The 17,040-nt window shown below is 50.0% G+C and overlaps 1 protein-coding gene across 1 annotated transcript; it reads right to left on the bottom strand.

Moving 5' to 3' along the window:
• Positions 1-3,810: 3,810 nt before the first annotated feature.
• On the bottom strand, positions 3,811-15,967 carry SCN2B (sodium voltage-gated channel beta subunit 2). Its single transcript, XM_003796859.3, has 4 exons — positions 15,718-15,967; positions 5,380-5,546; positions 4,973-5,183; positions 3,811-4,300 (listed from the first exon to the last, which is right to left on the bottom strand). The coding sequence occupies exons 1-4, from the start codon at positions 15,785-15,787 to the stop codon at positions 4,101-4,103; spliced, it is 648 nt and encodes a 215-aa protein (XP_003796907.1). The 5' UTR covers positions 15,788-15,967; the 3' UTR covers positions 3,811-4,100.
• Positions 15,968-17,040: the final 1,073 nt, after the last annotated feature.

Below are 17,040 nucleotides of genomic sequence, written 5' to 3'. Positions count from 1 at the left end.
GTCTCCGTGACAGTTAGGCTTGCAAGGTTGCCTTCATACCAGAAATCAGGCATCCTCAAACTATGGCCGGCAGCCCACATGCAGCCCGCCTAGGACATTTAGCCGGCCCACTGGGTCTTTTTGCCGCCACTGCCTGTCCTGGTTAGCAGCCGACTCGTCCCGGGGCCCGCAGTCCAGCCCTCCAACGGTCTGAGGGATAGTGAACTGGCCCCCTGTTTAAAGAGTTTGAGGATCCCTGCCAGAAATAATCAAGAGTGCTCTGAGAAGTGGGTGTTTACCCATAGTGGGTAAAGTCCCCAAGGACTTGGGGACATCAAAAGGATGACAGCTCTGTCAGCAAGAGTAAAGGATGTCCTCATCCTTGTGTGGCAAGAACTTTGCAGACCTCAGGCAGTGGGGATCTGGCAATGGCAATGGGGTTACCAGGAAAGGAGCAAAAGAGGCCACATCAAGGTCCTGACCAGGTGCCACCTACCCTGGATTGCACCCCTGGATAAAGCCACGCATGAGGGATATTCTGGGGGAGAAAGTCTGTTTATTGTCACCAAAAGAGCCAAGGAATAAGACAAATGGCAAAAGAAACTCATCTCTGTGCCCCAAAGCAGATACATCCAGCAGTCGGGTTGCAGAGGGCTACTGAAGTTTCTCTCCCCTCCCAAACACTACATAGCACATAAAACCTAGAACGTGCATCAGGAGCTGGGTTTTCTCCTCCAAGCGCACAAGAGCAATAAGAACATTCATTCTACAGTTCGCCTTTGGTGAATCGACTCAAAACATTGAGAAGTGATTACACCTCCCCCCCACAATGTAACTTTTGGGGTGGGTGGAGTGAAATGTTTTATATTTGTATATATAATATATCTATACCTCTATATATAGCCTTTGTACAGATGCATCAGCAAGCTTCAATACAGGAAGAAATTAGCAAGAGACACAGCAAGAGACACAGGCTGTCTATCCTTAAGACATCAGTAGGAAGGAGAATTTCTCGATTCATCACCCGTCAACTGCACCAAGCCATTCCTATGGCCTGAGACTATCCTTCTGAACCTGGCCAGTTTCTTCAATAGTCTTTTGGCTTAACCTGACCTTGTAAATATTTACCAGCCCAGCCTCCCGAAGGAAATTTGCAGAGAAATATGGATCCAATCAGCTTTTCCTTTTTATAAATTGGTATAACTCTGATGAGTCCATAGATAGGGGCCAGACACTTATTTCCAAAGCCAGTTCCAAGGCACCTCAAGGCATTTCAGTCCTGAAAGATTGTGCTTTGTTCTTAAAAGCTAAATCCCGTGGGTTAGCCAGCCTGTCTCTCTGTGCAGAGGCCCTTAATTAGGAGGAGGCAGATGGGAGGGTTTTGAGAGAGCAGGGGACACAGGGGTGGTTGATAAAGCCAGCAGAGTGAAACCAGCAGAGCGTAGTGGTGAGGACATGCAGCCAGAAGTGGGGCTCGAACCCCCCAGTACAGGAATAGGAACGACTTGTCAGCATACGTTAGTCAGAAAGCAGGGTAGAGAATGGCTGCTGTGGAAACATCTCACCAGTTTTCCACCTCTACTCACAGAAGCCCCATCGTGCTCCCAACCTCACTGCCCTGGGGGAAGCGGCTCTGTGACATCTCTGGAGGAGATTCTAGAGGCTTGAGAAGATAGTGTGCCTGAGGGCAGGGACAGCACCTGGGCAGCTCCTGACCCAGCCCCATCTGCCCAGCCCTGAGGCCCAGGGGCAGGCACTGCTTCCCTTGGACCTCATCGGCCAGGGCAGAGAAGGACAAAACCCCAGATGTCTTGGGCTTCTTGATGGACAGATAGGACTTCTTGGAATGAACTAGGGAATCTTGAAAATAATTCCCCTAAATGTAATGAGTCCTGGAAAAAGAAAAAGTTCTCGACATCATCACAGATCCTCAGTCATCCCGGGAGAGGAGGGCACTTAAGGAGCCGCCAAACAATGAAATCGGCAGAAATGTATACGACCACCCTTGGTCTCAGCTACCAGGAGGTGTTCACCACCCACCTCTCGGCCCCCTGGCTCCCAGATGGTCAGCACGGAGGACGGGCAGTGTCCACCTGCTCCAGACATCCTGGTGGCTTAGCCCACCCCCATTGGCAGTGTGTTGATTGGCAGTTAGGTACTGAGCTGATGAGTTGGAATTTCCAGATGGGCTGGGCTCCCCTCACCCAGGTGACATCAGGCTGGGCACCCATCCCCTCCCTCGTGGCCCCTCTGCCTGGCCTCCACACCCTCATCCCTGTTGTATCTTCCCACTTCTCTTTCTTTCTTTCCTTCCCAGGGCCAGGACTCTAGAATCTCTTCTTCCTTCCCCACCTTTAGCCCTGGAAGCAGTGGATGCAGAGGTGGAATTAGATACACCAAAAAATCAATCTTGGTTCCTCCGATGCTGACCTGGCAGTCCCCGACTCTGTTATGGCTTTGTGTGCATCCTGGCACCCGGCACAGTGCCTGGCCCATAGCAGATGCTCAATAAATGGTTATTGAAGTGAATTAAGCTGAATCTCCCATACACTATTGCTCTCTCCCCAAACTGGCCAACTGATGAGCAGAGGCAGGATTGGTCCCTGAGACTGTCATGGTCCTGTCTCCACCCCCTTTTCCCCAGACTTATTCCCTACCCTGGGCACCTAATTCCCTGAGCAGGGGCAGACACAGGGGTGAGCTCTGGGAAGGCTGGGCTATGCTGGGGCCTTCCCACCCCCTCCCTTCTTCCGCCTCAGTCTTGGCCCAGAGAGGCTGGGCTGCTGGGAGAGGAGTGGGGCTGGGTGAACCCACCCCCTCACCTCATAGGGAAAACTATGGCTCTGTTGATTCAGACTGGAAATGGAGGATCCAGAGAAGAAGGCAGGACCCTCGGGGTCTGTCAGTTGAAACCTCAGTTTCCCCATCTGTAGTAGCAGTGGCTCGGCTAGTTGATTTCTGAGGGTCTTCCAAAATGGTGTTCTCTGAGTCAGCAGTTTCTGTCTCTTTCTCCCTCTGTCGGACTTAAACAACTCCCTTGGAATGTGAGTGCAGTGGCAGTGAAAGTTTGTTCCCCACAGATGTGACTTTTGTCCCCTCACAGGGAGCAGGGGGGCAGGGGAGCATGGAACATGGCCGCAGATGGAACAGGGCTGGCCGCAGCTCTCAGAGCCCCCAAGGCCTCCCCTCACACGTGCCTTGGGCCTTCCCTTCCCTGCTCTCTAGCCAACAGCAGGATGGAACCCCACCAAGGGCGACTGGGAAAGTGCACACTGGAGCCCCAAAGTAAGCAACCCCTCTCTGCCCGCTCCCAGCCCAGGTGGGGGTGGTCACAATCGGAGGGAGAGCAGTCTGCACAGTTATGCCTCGGTCCCTCAGCTGACTTTGAAACTAGCCTCCTGTCAGTGGGCACCAGTGCGGGAACAGCCCCCTACCTGGAGCTGCTCTTCCAGCCCTGTCCTCGCCAACAGTCCTGAGGGATAAGCAGCCAGCTGAAACCCAGAGGTGCTCAGGGAGGCTGCTGGCAATGGAAACAAAGGTCAAGGCTTCAGCCCTGGGTTTCCTCCAGTGCCCTGGAGATGCTCAGCCATCCCTTTAACGTGTCCTCCCCTCCAGAAAATTGTTAGGAACCCGCCGCCACCACCCCTGCTTGATAGGGCTGCCCTGGGCTGGGGATTGCCAGGACGTCACACCCCAGGCAGCTCTGGTCAGCACAGGAGAGTCCTTCCAACCTGCCAGGTCCCTCCGGAAGCCGCCACCAGACCAAGTGCTGGGCAGGCTGGACAGTGGGCCTCTCCCCCACCACTGCCACCCCTCCTCCCCCTTCCCTCTGGGGACCCTCACACATGCCCCCTGCCTCCTCTCAGGGCCTAGCAGGTTGGGGCCCCTTTTCTCCTCTCCCCAGGGCCCACATGTCCCAGAAGCCATGGCAGGTTTCATGGAAGAGAGGTGGTCACTCTTGGTGCAGGGGAGGGAATACGAAGTGTGGGGTTCAGGAGGGCCCAGGCCAGCCCTGGGGGTCCTGGTTCGAGGGAAGCACACCAAGAGAGGGCAGGCAGGGTCACTGTACAGGGCGGAGAGTGGGCGGCGACAGGACGCAGGAGGCTGCAGGGTGGCGGCGGCTACTTGGCGCCGTCATCCACGTTGACCTCGCCGTCGGTCTTGCCCTCCTCTTCGGTCTTCAAGTCATCCGTGCTCAGCTTCTGCTCTTTTTTCCTCCTCACACACTTGACCACCATCAGCACCAAGATGACCACAGCCAGGAAGCCCCCCACGGAGGCACCCACAATCACTGCCACTGTGGAGTCCCGCTCGGGGGGCTCTGGAGAAAGAGAGGAAGCCGGGCCGCTGAGCACCAGGGCTGAAAAGGGGGCCTCCCCCACCCGCCCCGGCTCCCCACAGAGTGTGGGGTGCTCCTGACTTGACTTTCCTCCAAGGAAAAGACTAGTCAAAGCCGAAAAAGCAGCCCAGGCAACCGACCTCTAAGCACCCCCACCCCGAAATCTGAGGGCAGCAAAAAGCCCCCAGAGGGAGCGGTATAGTAGGGTATTGAAGAGCGTGGATTTTGAGCTCAAACAGATCTAGTTCGAGTCCTGATTGTACAATTTATGAACTGTATGACGTTAGGTAACTTATCCTCTCAAACTCTGGTTTTCCCATCTGTAAAATGGGGGCTATAATAGTATCTCCCTCATAAGGATTTTAAAAGACGAAATAAGATAATTCATGAACAGAGTTGGCCGGCTGACTGAGGGATAATAGGGTAAGTGCCCAGTAAATGAACACTGTCGTTATTATTAAGATAATCCGCATCATTACGAGGACTCTCTGGGACATGTTCCCACATCCTCAGGGATGGCAGAGGACAGGTGTCCACGCAGCACAAACGGCTGATCCCAACTTCAGGAGGGTGCAGCCTCCCCAGTGGGCCCTGAGTGAATGCCACAGAGAGAGGGTGGGTGGGAAGGGTTAGGGACCCCACGGCGTCCCTCACCTTCCATGAGGACCTGCAGGTAGATCTTGCCGTGGCCGCGGTGGCGGTCAGGCGGGTTCATGATGTAGCAGTTGTAGATGCCCTCGTCGTCCAGCTGCACGTTTCTCAGCGTCACTGACACGTCGTACTTGCTGGGGTTCCCGGAGAACTCCACGCGGTCTCGGAACCGCTCCAGCTTCAGGTTAATGATCTTCATGCGGAACTGGAGGAACTGGGGAGCGAGGCAGAGGGAGGACAGTGGGGACACTCCGTCCTCCCATGCACTCATTGGCCAGGGAAAAAAGGAGGTTACCTCCAGAAGGGCCACCCAGGCGTAGCAACGCCTGTGCCAATGCCCAGAGCTGCAAAGGTGGGCTCTGTGCTGTGGGGCTCCTGCCCCGCCCCCAGGCCCCAGCCCCAGGACTCACCATCTCCTCTGAGCAGTTCCTACATTCCTGGTAAGTCCAGTTCAGGGAGAACTGCTTGTGATTCACTGTGTAGCAGGAGTTGAAGGTGCAGGGCAGGCGGGCATCAGAGCCATTGAGGACATTGAGGGTGGTAGGTACTGTGACCTCCATGCTCTGCCCTGGTGGCACTGCAAATAAAGTCATAGGTTGTGAGGATCCCGGCTGACGGGCCAGGGAGAGGCAAGCCTCTGTACCCAGTGGGAAGGTGGGGATGAGGCAGAGCCAGATCCCCTGTAGCTACAGTCAGTCAGGGTGTAGGGGTGGAGTGGGCACAGCATATAATGGCCCCAGATGTGGCAGGTAGGGTAGAGAGAGAAACTAAGTCCTCTGTCAAGCAGGGAGAGCCAAATGGCCCCAGGCCCCAGGACCACAGCTGGGCAGCCCCTCCACCTGCCCCAGACCTGCCAGTACCACTTGCTTGCTAAAAACCATGGACAAGGGGCTTCACTCTGCTTGCCTCAGTTTCCCCCTTCTTCTCCACCACTTTTAGCCATCTTTGCTCGGCCAAAGCCCTTCCAGCTGAAACTGCAGGGCCCTCCATGGGACAGGCAGCCTGAAGACAGATGGAGATTCAGAAGGCCTCATTCTCCACGTCCCAAGGACAGAGCAAAGCTGTGTGCCCAGCCCAGCCCAGCTCCCTCAGCTTCTCCAGGCTTCTGACAGGTAGGAAAGAAGGCACACGAGCCATGGGAGGGAAGAGGTGCCCCATAAGAAGAGGCACCATTCCAAGGACCAGCTGATGGGTCCGCAAGGACAGGAGTCCCTTTTGGAAATGGCAGGTCTGGAAACACTGCAGCAAGGAGCTGATACCGGCTGGCAGGGTGGCAGGGCGGCACTACAGGACCTGTGGAATCCTTCAGGAGACCTGGGAGCTAGGACTAAGAAAGGCCTGTCCTGCTGACATTCTAGTAGGATGGAGTCCACAGGGAGGGGAGCAAGGTGCCCAGGCCATGACCTTTAAGGGGCATCTCCTCTTAAGGCCACCCTGGGCACCTTCCTTCAATGTCACACCCTAGACTCACACTAGCCCTGGCCTTAATTCCAAGATTCTTTCCAATATTGTCAAAACTTTATCTCCCCAAATTAGTTTTCTTTATGGAGGATGAACAGTCATGTTCAACGTCATTCCTTCACTCATCTACCGGATACAGGAGGTGCTGGTCAAATGTACACACATTTTTCAAAAGGAAAAAACCATAACGTTTTGTTATTTTGTATCTTGTATCAATTGCAATCGCAGAAGTTAAATGTGACTTGAGTATTACTATTTCAATACAATTTTTCCTTTCTTAAAATGTGTATAATGTTGGGGCAGCCTCTGTATTTATAAATCACCTACTATGTGCCAGGCACTCAGTCCAGGCCCTGGGAGTTATGGCTTTGAACAAAGGCAGTCACTGTATTATGAAGTTTAGGTTCTGGGGATGGGGACAGATATTAAGAAGGAAAAAAATACAGTTGTAGGTAGTGATAAATGATTATAAGAAATAAAGCAAGGTAAAGTTCACATCCACAGAGACACCAGCAGCCTAAAGGCAGGGGGCCAGGAGTTTGCAGTTCCAAGGGAATCACGTTCCAAGACAGGGGGTGGGAGTTACCAAGGGCACAGACTGGCTAGAATGAACTTCATATATCTGAGGCAGAAGGAGCAGAGTGACCAAAGGGGAGAATGATGAGAACTGCAGTCAGGGAGGCAGCCAGGGACCAGGTCGCAAAGGGCCTTGTGGGCCAGAACACAGAGTCAGGCTGTATGCTTCTGAGTGTGAAAGGGAGTTACTGGAGGGGTTGAGATAGAGGACACAGCTGGGAGGCTATCCAGGCGAGCATTATAGCTGTTGATGTGGGAAGAGCATAGAAAGGGAATGGGATTCGATTTGGTTCAATCCCAGCTCCAGCTTCAATCTGCTGTGAGAGCGTGGGCAAGCTCCTTTACCTCCCCGAGCCTCAGTCTCCTCTGTGAAACACAGATGCTGACACCTGCCTCTAGGGGTTGTTAAGATGATTAATAGAACCAGTAAGTGCTCTGCAAAGGGTAGCTGTTATTATCCTAAATTCTCCTCGGGTTTTGCCTCATAAACAGGAAGTGCTTCTCGGGCCTGAGGGCACCTTGGAGACTGACCCCTCATGCCAGTCCCTTGAGTTCCCCCAGATCTGGCGAACCCCCCAGGCCTGCAGGGTTCCTATTCCTCAAACTGATTTGTGGTGCAAAGCTGCAGGGCCCCACCCCAGATGCAGCAGCCCTGCAGCCTGCAAGCAGGGAAGTCAAAATCTGATTGCAGCCTCCTCCCGGTCAGCCTAGCTTCTGAGCTGAGTGATCAGGGCAAGTGGCAGGACTTAATTAAGAACAGGAGATGGTCTCAGGTGCTGGCTCTCAATGGAGGGCTAGGCATGCAGACCTCACTCCCCCACCACCACCCCGGGCAGAAGAGTCCAGGTGCGAGTATTAAGCGCTCATTAGGTGAGTACCAACTAGGGAGGCAGCGTGGGCTGTGCACGGAAGAATAAAGCCCAGTACCCGGCACCTGCAGGTTCATAGCCATGCTGAAAGCACCTGGCACAGTGCCAGGCTAGGAGGAGGTGTGCAGACACTACCAACACCACCCCCACTCTGCAGAGGCTGAGAGAAGGAGCTGACAGGGGCTTGTCCTGAGCTCACCTCCCATCCCGGCAGTGCCCTGCCTCTCTAACCCCTTTCCTTGGAAGGTCTCCCACCTTCCCAGGTCTGCCCCCCACCCCCACCAAAAAGCAAGTGGTCTGTGAAGCCTGGTTGACCCCCAGAGTTGCAGCACCCCCGCCCAAGGCAGCTCTCTGGCTTGGATCTTGAACCACATCATCCCGAAGGAGATAGCAGCACCCTGCCGCGGCGAAGGGTAGAGCAGAGAGAGCGCGGGGCAGACGGAAAGGTGCAATGCGGACTGCACCGCTCCACTCCGCCGCTGCGGCTCCGGCAGGCGGCACTAGGCGGAGCGCGTGTGCCCCCTAGTGGTCACAACGGTCAAAAGTCACGTCCCAGCTGCCAGGAGGGGAAGGGGAGTCACCAAACCCCGAGAAGCCAGAGCTGGGGGAAACCTCAGGAGTTGTAGATCTAGCCCCGTTGTTCTAATGATGAGGAAATAGACACACACAGAGAAAGGGAAAAGCTGGAGCTTAAGAATCCCAGAATCCTAAAATCCAAGGCCTCCCCAGAACCCCAGAGGTTCCAGACCAACAGGCCCACAGGCCTTCTGTCAGCCCAGGCCCTCGTTAAAGACGACCCAACTATTGCCCTACTCGGTCAGAGGTGTGAGCAAGATCCTGGCCTCTTGATTATCTCTGCTGCCGCGGAGTGTAGCAGAATCTGCAGCCCAGGCCACAGAAGGAACTCGATAATAATCACACTCTTACTAAGTGCCAGGCGCTGTTTAAGCCCTCTACATATTACCTCATTTAATACTCACAAAAACCCCATTATCACCTCCACTTTCCAGATGAGGAAATGGAGCACAAGGAAGCTAAATGACTAGCCTGAATCCACAGCGATAAATGACAAAGCTAGAATTTGACACCAGGCTGCCTGGCACCAGATGGGTTGAGAAGTCAAATCTAGGTGGGGATGTGATTATCATTCCACAGCATCCCAGAGACCAGGTCTCCTGCTGTCCATGTGGCAAGCCCACTTCCAGCCCCCAGTTCCAGGCAGGCTGGCCTGCAGGGAATGGTCCTTTTTAAAGGAGTCTTCATCCAAGGGGAGCCCACAGTCTTCCTGGCTGTCCCTCGAGGGACCATGTCTAGGGTCTGTGTGTCTTGATTTCCAACTCACAGAAAGGAAAGGATATTCAACAGAGGTGTATAAGAATGTGGCTTCTGAGCTCCAAAACATATCTAGTGCCACGCACCCTTCTCTCCAAGGGGCACTGGTCCCCCATGCCCCTTGTCATCCGCTGTTCTAACTGGCCCAACTGGGCCATCTTGCAAGATCAGGAACATTTGCTCATCTGCCAAACACCACCTCTTGCAGAGACTGAAAGTTAATCCCATCACTCCTCTTTCCAACCCTCCAGCAACCTGCAAAGTAGACTTATTTTCTTTTTCATTAAAACAAAAACAAAACAAAGACTATCTAAGCAGAGAACTTGTCTCTGGAGAGCACCCCCGCCTCCCAGGTGAGAGTAGCATCCAGACCCCATCTCCTCGCCTGCACTGCCTCACCATCCAGACCCTCCAGTCCAGTCATCCTCCCAGAAGCAATCCATCCTCCTCATCCCTTACCTCCACACCTCTAAACCTCCAAGGCAGGCATCCTCAAACTATGGCCTGCTGGCCATATGCAGCCCACTGGGTGTTTTTGCCGCCGCTGCCTGTCCTGCTTAGCAGCCCACTTGTCCCGGGGCCCACAGTCCGGCCCTCCAACAGTCCGAGGGATAGTGAACTGGCCTCTGTTTAAAGTTTGAGGACCCCTGCTCCAACAGCTCCCTGTTGCCTTCAGGATCCAGTCTGGGTTCCTGGGCACGGCTTCTAAGCCTTTTGCCATCTGGGAACAGCCTATGTCCCACCCCATCTCCCAGATCCCAGCCCTCCATGCATCCTTCGCTCTGACTTTTTCTGAAAACACTGCCTTCTTTCCCTCCTTCATGCCTTTGCACATGCCTTTGCTTCAGGTTGGGAAGCTCATTCACCCTTCTTCCCCTGGGCCCATCCACTTATCCTTCAGGTCCCAGCTCATAAGGCTTAGCCTTGGTAACAGTTTCCCCACTGCCCTTGCCCTTGCTTAGGCCTGCTCTGGTCTCTTCCACGTGACTTAGAGGCAGACTTGCATGGTGGCCAAAACCAGGGCTTTAACCTTGATCTTAGGCAGGGTAGTTAACATTCCAGTGCCTCAGTTTCCTCATCTGTAATAGGGGACAATAATAAGGCCTACTTTATAGGGCTGTTGTGAGAATTAAATGACTTATCGTGTATATAAAGCTCAGTGCACTACCTAAGCACAGTCAGCCTTGACGAAAGTTAGCTGCTGTTATTATTATCATTATTACGGTAATTATAGCACATATAATGTTGCCTTGTTATCATTTGTTTATGTTCCCATGTCCCTCAAGAGGCTCCAGGGACCTGATTTTAATTCATCTCAGTATCCCTGGCACACATACCAGGATGTGGCACACAGCAGGCACTCAATAAAAGTCCATTGCTACCCACCAAAGGAAACAAGCAACAAAATGAAGAGACAACCTACAGAATGGGAGAAAATATTTGCAAACTACCCATCTGACAAAGGATTAGTAACTTCAATATATAAGGAACTCCCAAAACTCAACAGGAAAAAAATCAAATAACGCCATTTAACAATGGGCAAAGGATTTGAACAGACATTTCTCAAAAGAAGACATACAAATGGCTCACAGGTATATGAAAAAATGCTCAATGTCATTAGTCATCAGAGAAATGCAAATCAAAACCACAATGAGATATCATCTCAGCCCCGTTACAATTACTTTTATCACAGTAATTTGAGTGCTGGTGAGGATGGGGAGAAAGGGAAAACCTTGTACACTGTTGGCGGAAATGTCAATTAGTACATCCACTATGGAGAACAGTATGGAGGCTCCTTAAAACTAAAAATAGAACTACCCTATGATTCAGCAGTCTCAATGCTGAAATATCCAAAGCAGAGGAATTCAGTACGTGGAAAAGATTGCACATGCCCATGTTTGTTGCAGCAATATTCGCAATAGCCAATGGGATTTGGTATCAACCTAAGTGTCCATCAATGGATAAATGGTTTGAAAAGTTGTGGTACATACACACACTGGAATATTAGGTAGCCACAAAAAAGGAATTAAGTCCTGCCATTTGAAACCACATGGATGGAACTGGATAATATTGTGTTAAGTGAAATAAGCCAAGCACAGAAAGACAAATTTCACATATTCTCACTCATACGTGGGAGCTAAATATTGAAAAGAATTGATCTCAAGAGAATGGCCTAAGCCCAAGAGCTGAAGGTTGCTGTGAGCTGTGACACTACAGCACTCTACCAAGGGTGACAAAGTGAGACTCTGTCTCTTTTTAAAAAAGTAAAAAAAATGATTGATCTCATGGAGACAAGAGTAGAATGATGGTGACCAGAGGCTGGGAAGGGTAAGATATAGGAATGGGGGAATGGGGATAAAGTGAGGATAGCTCATGGGTACAAAAATATCTAGTTAGATAGTTTGATAGACTGAACAATATTTGATAGCACACGTGACTATAATCAACAATACATTAGGGCATGCTTTAAAAGACGGGAATTGGCATGTTCCTAAAACAAGTAAATGATAAATGCCTAAAGGGATGGATACCCCAATTATCCTGACTTGATTAATTCACATTGTATGTCTGCATCAAAATATTATATGTACCCTGTACAGATATACAACTATTATGTACCCATGTTGATTAAAAATTAAGACATAGAAGATAAGCCAACATAACTATTAAAATTTTACACATTCTAGCCAGGTACGGTGGCTCCAGCCTGTAATCCTAGCACTCTGGGAGGCTAAGGTGGGTGGATTGCCTGAGCTCACAGGTTCAAGACCAACCTGAGCCAGAGTGAGACCTCATCTCAAAAAAAAAAAAAAATAGCTGGGCAACGTGGTGGGCACCTGTAGTCCTAGCTACTCAGGAGGCTGAGGCCAGAGAATCACATCAGCCCAAACGAAGAGTTTGAGGTTGCTGTGAGCTATAAGGCCACAGCACTCTACCGAGGGTGACAAAGTGAGACTCTGTCTCAAACAAGTAAAATACTATAAAATGTTACATATTCATTTGGCAAAAAATAAACATCATCAATAGATAAATCATCAGCCTGGAAAAGTTTGTGGTGTTGTTGACAGAAAAAGGTTTGTTTGCAATGATTTAGTAAGAGAACAGAATATTAACAGAAGAAAACACAGAACTCAATTGAAAAATGGAAAAAGGATATCATCCAAAGGGGGAAAAAAGCAGCCCGGGATTGAATAGCCACCTTAAAAGTAGACGGGGAAATGCCAATTAAAATGATAACAAGGTGAAATACGTTATTAATTTTAGTAGAAGCCAAAGAAATATAAACCCTGATTACTGGTAAAATAATTACAATAATGCTCTTCTACTTTGCTTATAGCAATTTCAGAAAACATAAGAACTAAACAATCTAAACACTGAAAAATATCTCAAGTAGGATGATTTTATTTGGTCCTGTTAAAAATTAAGTTGAAATAGCCAGGCCCGGTGCTCATGCCTGTAACCCTGGCACTCTGGGAGGCTGAGGCAGGTGGATTGCCTGAGTTCAGGAGCTAGAGACTAGCCTGATCATGAGTGAGACTATGTCTCTACTAAAAATAGAAAAATTAGCAGGGTGTTGTGACAGGTGCCTGTAGTCCCAGCTTTTTGAGAGGCTGAGGCAAGAGGATTGCTTGGGCCCAAGACTTTGAAGTTACTGTGAGCTATGATGCGACCACACTCTATCCTGGGGCAACAGAATGAAACTGCCTAAAAAAAAAAAAAAAAAAAAAAACTAATTAAGTTGAAATGAAAAATAATTAAAATTTAAAATATTTTGGCTTGGCACCTGTAGATTAAGTGGCTAGGGCGCCAGGCACACACACTGGGGCTGGCAGGTTTAAATCCAGCGTGGGCCCGCCAAACAACAATGACAACTACAATTTGAAAAAAAAAAAAATAGCCAGGCATTGTGGCAGACACCTGTAGTCCCAGCTACTTGGGAGGCTGAGGCAAGAGAATTGCTTAAGCTTAAGAGTCTGAGGCTGCTGTGAGCTGTGTTGTTAAGGCAGTCTACTGAGGGTGACAACTTGAGACTCTGTCTCAGAAAAAATAAATTTAGTATTTTTTAAAATAAGTCTATTGAAGGAAAGGAAGACACCTTACTCGCCACATCTGGGTCCCCGCCCGAAGTAGCAGATACATGAGTGGGCCTGAGTGTGGATCAGACTCCACTCTCTGAGCCTTCCCTAACACAATCCAAATTTTGGTAACCAGGTCAGTGACTTTAAAGTCAATAGTCTTGAGAAAAACTCTAGGGAAACCAGATCATTCATTCCTCCTAGCTAAGACCTAGTTTCACATTCTTCCGCCACGTCTGCAACCAGCTGCCCACCAGCCCTTTCTTTTTGCCAGCTCTATAGTCACACCAAGCCCAGCCCTGACCCTGTCCCTTCTCTTGTCACTTGTGGCATCCCTCCATCCTGGGAATAGATGCTACTACAACCACCAAAGATCTCTTGTCCACTCAGCCCTTAGCCTTAGCTAGGGGCATGCCTCATTACAGCACCAGTCATGTTCAAGTTCAAAGTCCCCATTCCTGCATCCTCCCCCAACCCTACCTCCTACTCCCTATACCCAGACCTCTTCAACCCAGCCTCCATCTTCCCCTAGTTCTGGTCCTGAATATGCCTTTTTTTTTTTTTTTCTTTTCACTTAGATATGGTCTCACCAGGCTGCCTCCCTCCTGCAGGAAGCTCTCCCTTGAAAGAAGGTCCCTATCCTACCGCCTGGGTTCCTAACGGGTAGGCCACACACTCAACTCCCCTTTTAGCCTGCACTTGAGATTGCTTTATCAATCACATGCAGTACCATTTCTTGAATGTTGAGGGCAGTAGAGTCCAACGTGGAAGAGAACATGATGAATGCAGACTCTGGAGTTCAAATCTCAGCTCCCCTTATGCTAGTCCTGTCGTCTTATCATGCAACTTACTTAATTTCTCTGTGTCTCCTGTTTCCTCTCTGTAACATTAGCATAATGGTAGTATCTACCTCATGCCCTAGCTGTGAGGACTAAACAAGGTACACGCTCCTGCAGAGGGCACATCAGTTAGCCACTGTAGAGCCCCCGCTATGTATCAGATCCCAGCAAACCAGGCAGCAGGCATTCTCCACTTGAACCCATGAGGGAACTGAAGCCCAGGGCCTGCAGGAGGGATCACTTGAGTTCAGGAGTTCAAGACCAGCCTGAGCAAGAGTGAGAGCCCATTTCTACTAAAAATGAAAAACTGAGGCAAGAGGATCACTTCGGCCCAAGTGTTTGAGGTACATAGCTATGAGCTACAATGCCACAGCACTCCACCCAGGGTGAAAAAGTGAGACTCTGTCTCAGAAAATAAAAAGAGAGAGAGAGAGACAGAGGTGGCTTTAAACCCAGGTTGGATTGCAAGGCTCTTGCTCTTTCTACTGCAGAAAGCTTCCATTCCTTCTCTGTGATCAATATGCCAAATAACTCCACAAAGCTAATAGGCCTTACCATACAGGCTGCCGAGGGCTGTGCTGTCTCTGTCTAGGCCTCCTGCCCAAGCCCATCACACCACAGAAAAAGGGAGAGAGAGAGACTTTGTGATGGGGAATATTCCCACCAACAATCCTTGGACTTTACCCCCAGTTACTGCGTCAGCCATGAGCAAGTTTAGAAGCAAGAATGAAACTATCTATAAAACAGGCTTGCAAATAACTTTCCAGCCCACCTACCACCCAGGAGGTCTGTGAGTGGTCAACTATGAAATTAATACTCAGAGCCACTTGACAAGGCAGCCTGGAAGACTGGGCTGGACAGTTCTGAGACTGGCTTTAAAGGGCCACAGCTTTTCTTGGCTGGTGATTTTTTTTTCTTTTTTTCCTGAGTCCCTTGACCTGACCCCTCCTCCATTCCACCTGGCCCAAGACAGAGGTTCCTTCTCCATCAGGCTGCCTCAGCAGATCTGCTCTCAACCCAGAGGGCATTCCCCAAGCCTGCTTCCACTTCCTCCCACACACTCCAACAGATCAGTGGGACTGTTTCTGGGAAGCCAGACCCAGACTCAACTTTCTGTTCCCAGCTCTCGTGCACACTCTCCTCATACCCTAAATTCACCAGATTCCGAGTATCAAGACTCACAAAAGAAGCCCCTTAAGGGGGCATGAATCCCAGAGCCCCAGTCTACAGCAACTACAAAAATAATAATAATAATAGTAATCTATGAAGAGACCCTGTGACTCAGTCTATCCTCTGCCCCACCCCCACATAGGTCCACTTCAGGGAAATGCAGAGAAAAATCACTTCCCTTGACAATTTTCACCCCCAAGCAACCCTCAGATCCCCTGATTCAACATTTCTGTGACCAAGTCGTCCCGGCAGCGGCTCCCCAGCACCGTCCCTCCAGCCCCCCCAGCACCTCCCTTCCCAAGGACACAGAGGGAAGCGCTAGTAATGTCTTCTTTCCTGTCCCCTGTCCCCTGCCCCCATCCGCTCCCAGTTGCGGCTGCACTTCTGAACCCTCGGGCGCGCATGCAGATGTGATTCTAACTTACCCAAAGAGAAAAAGAGACTGAGCCCCGTGAGACTGAAGGCAGGGCGAGGTAGCCAGGCATCTCTGTGCATTTTCAGAGACTGAGATGTTGGTCTGGTGGGCTATAGGGGACAGCGTGATTTGAGGGGCCGAGGACCACAAGGGAGGAATGATTAGATGCTAAAAAAAAATATGCACAGATATACTTCAAAGACACATACAACATTCAGGAAGCTTTATTTCTATCTCTCTAATATGGCCGGCTTGGATGTAGCTGCTAAAAAGAGAGAGAGGGAGGGAGTGTGTAAGGGAGAGAGAGAGAGAGGAAAGGGGGAATGGAGTAAATACTGTGGTTGGTGGATTTCAAAATGCAGGTGGGAGGGCATTAAAAAAAAAGTCTTTCTGAAAAGAGCAAAATCCCCAGAAATTATTGCCCTCTGAAACAAGAACCAAAGCCAATCTTGCCCTTCTACTACACCTGAAGGATTGTTGGATTTTTGCAATGTATTAGAGGAATCTATTTATTTCAAAGCTACTGTGAGAGGGGAAACTCTATGTCATTAAAGATACTCCCAGAATGGCCAAACGAGCAAACAAACAAAAAAGAATTGTTTTTGTGTTACTGAGTTCAGGGAAGTGAGCTGGGGAGACTTTTAGGAAGTAATGACTTCCTCAAACTGGCATTTCCACTGAAAACAGAACAGGTCAAAGCAGGCTGGTGTAAAAAAAACGCCAAGGAGATCTTACAATCCAACATAATACGATCCGTGGGAGAATACAGTTTCAAACAAATCAACGGGGAAAAAAGACATTTGGGAAAAATTAAATATGGACCAGGCGTTAGATTGAATTAATGAATAATTCTTGATTTTGTGATAAAATATGGTGGTTATGTTCTTTCGCATCTTTATCTGCTACAGATCTAAACTAGGTGCATATAAGTTAAATGATATGATGGCTGGAATTTGCTTTAAAATAGTCAAAGAGCTGGGCGTGGTGCATAGTGGCTTAGGCTTGCAATCCTAGCAGTCTGGGAGGCCGAGGCCAGTGGATTGCCTGAGCTCAGGAGTTAGAGACAAGCCTGAGGAAGAGTGAGACTCTGTCTTTATTTAAAAAAAAAAAAAAACCAGCAGGTCAGTGCCTGTGGCTCAAAGGAGTAGGGCGCTGGCCCCATATGCTGGAGGTGGTGGGTTCAAGCCCAGCCCCGATCAAAACTGCAATAAATAAGTAAATAAATAAAAACAGCAGGGTATTATGGCAGGTGCCTTGTAGTTCCAGCTACGTAGGAGGCTGATTCAAGAGGATCACCTGAGCCCAAGAGTTGTGGTCACAGTGAGCTCTGATA

Source organism: Otolemur garnettii, unplaced genomic scaffold (assembly GCF_000181295.1).
Source record: "Otolemur garnettii isolate 467f Iridium unplaced genomic scaffold, OtoGar3 scaffold00108, whole genome shotgun sequence".
In the NCBI taxonomy this organism is placed as follows: domain Eukaryota; kingdom Metazoa; phylum Chordata; class Mammalia; order Primates; family Galagidae; genus Otolemur; species Otolemur garnettii.
Note: the sequence above shows the minus strand (reverse complement) of the source record. Positions and strands in the feature narration are given on the sequence as shown.

Bases quoted from the DNA above. Each gene is read 5' to 3' on its own strand.
- SCN2B (XM_003796859.3), bottom strand. From the start codon at position 15,787: ATGCACAGAGATGCCTGGCTACCTCGCCCTGCCTTCAGTCTCACGGGG. The intron at 5,184-5,379 runs GTGAGTCCTGGG...CTCGCTCCCCAG, and splicing joins GGAACTGCTCAGAGGAGATG to TTCCTCCAGTTCCGCATGAA. The intron at 4,301-4,972 runs GTGAGGGACGCC...CTCTTTCTCCAG, and splicing joins CCTGCAGGTCCTCATGGAAG to AGCCCCCCGAGCGGGACTCC.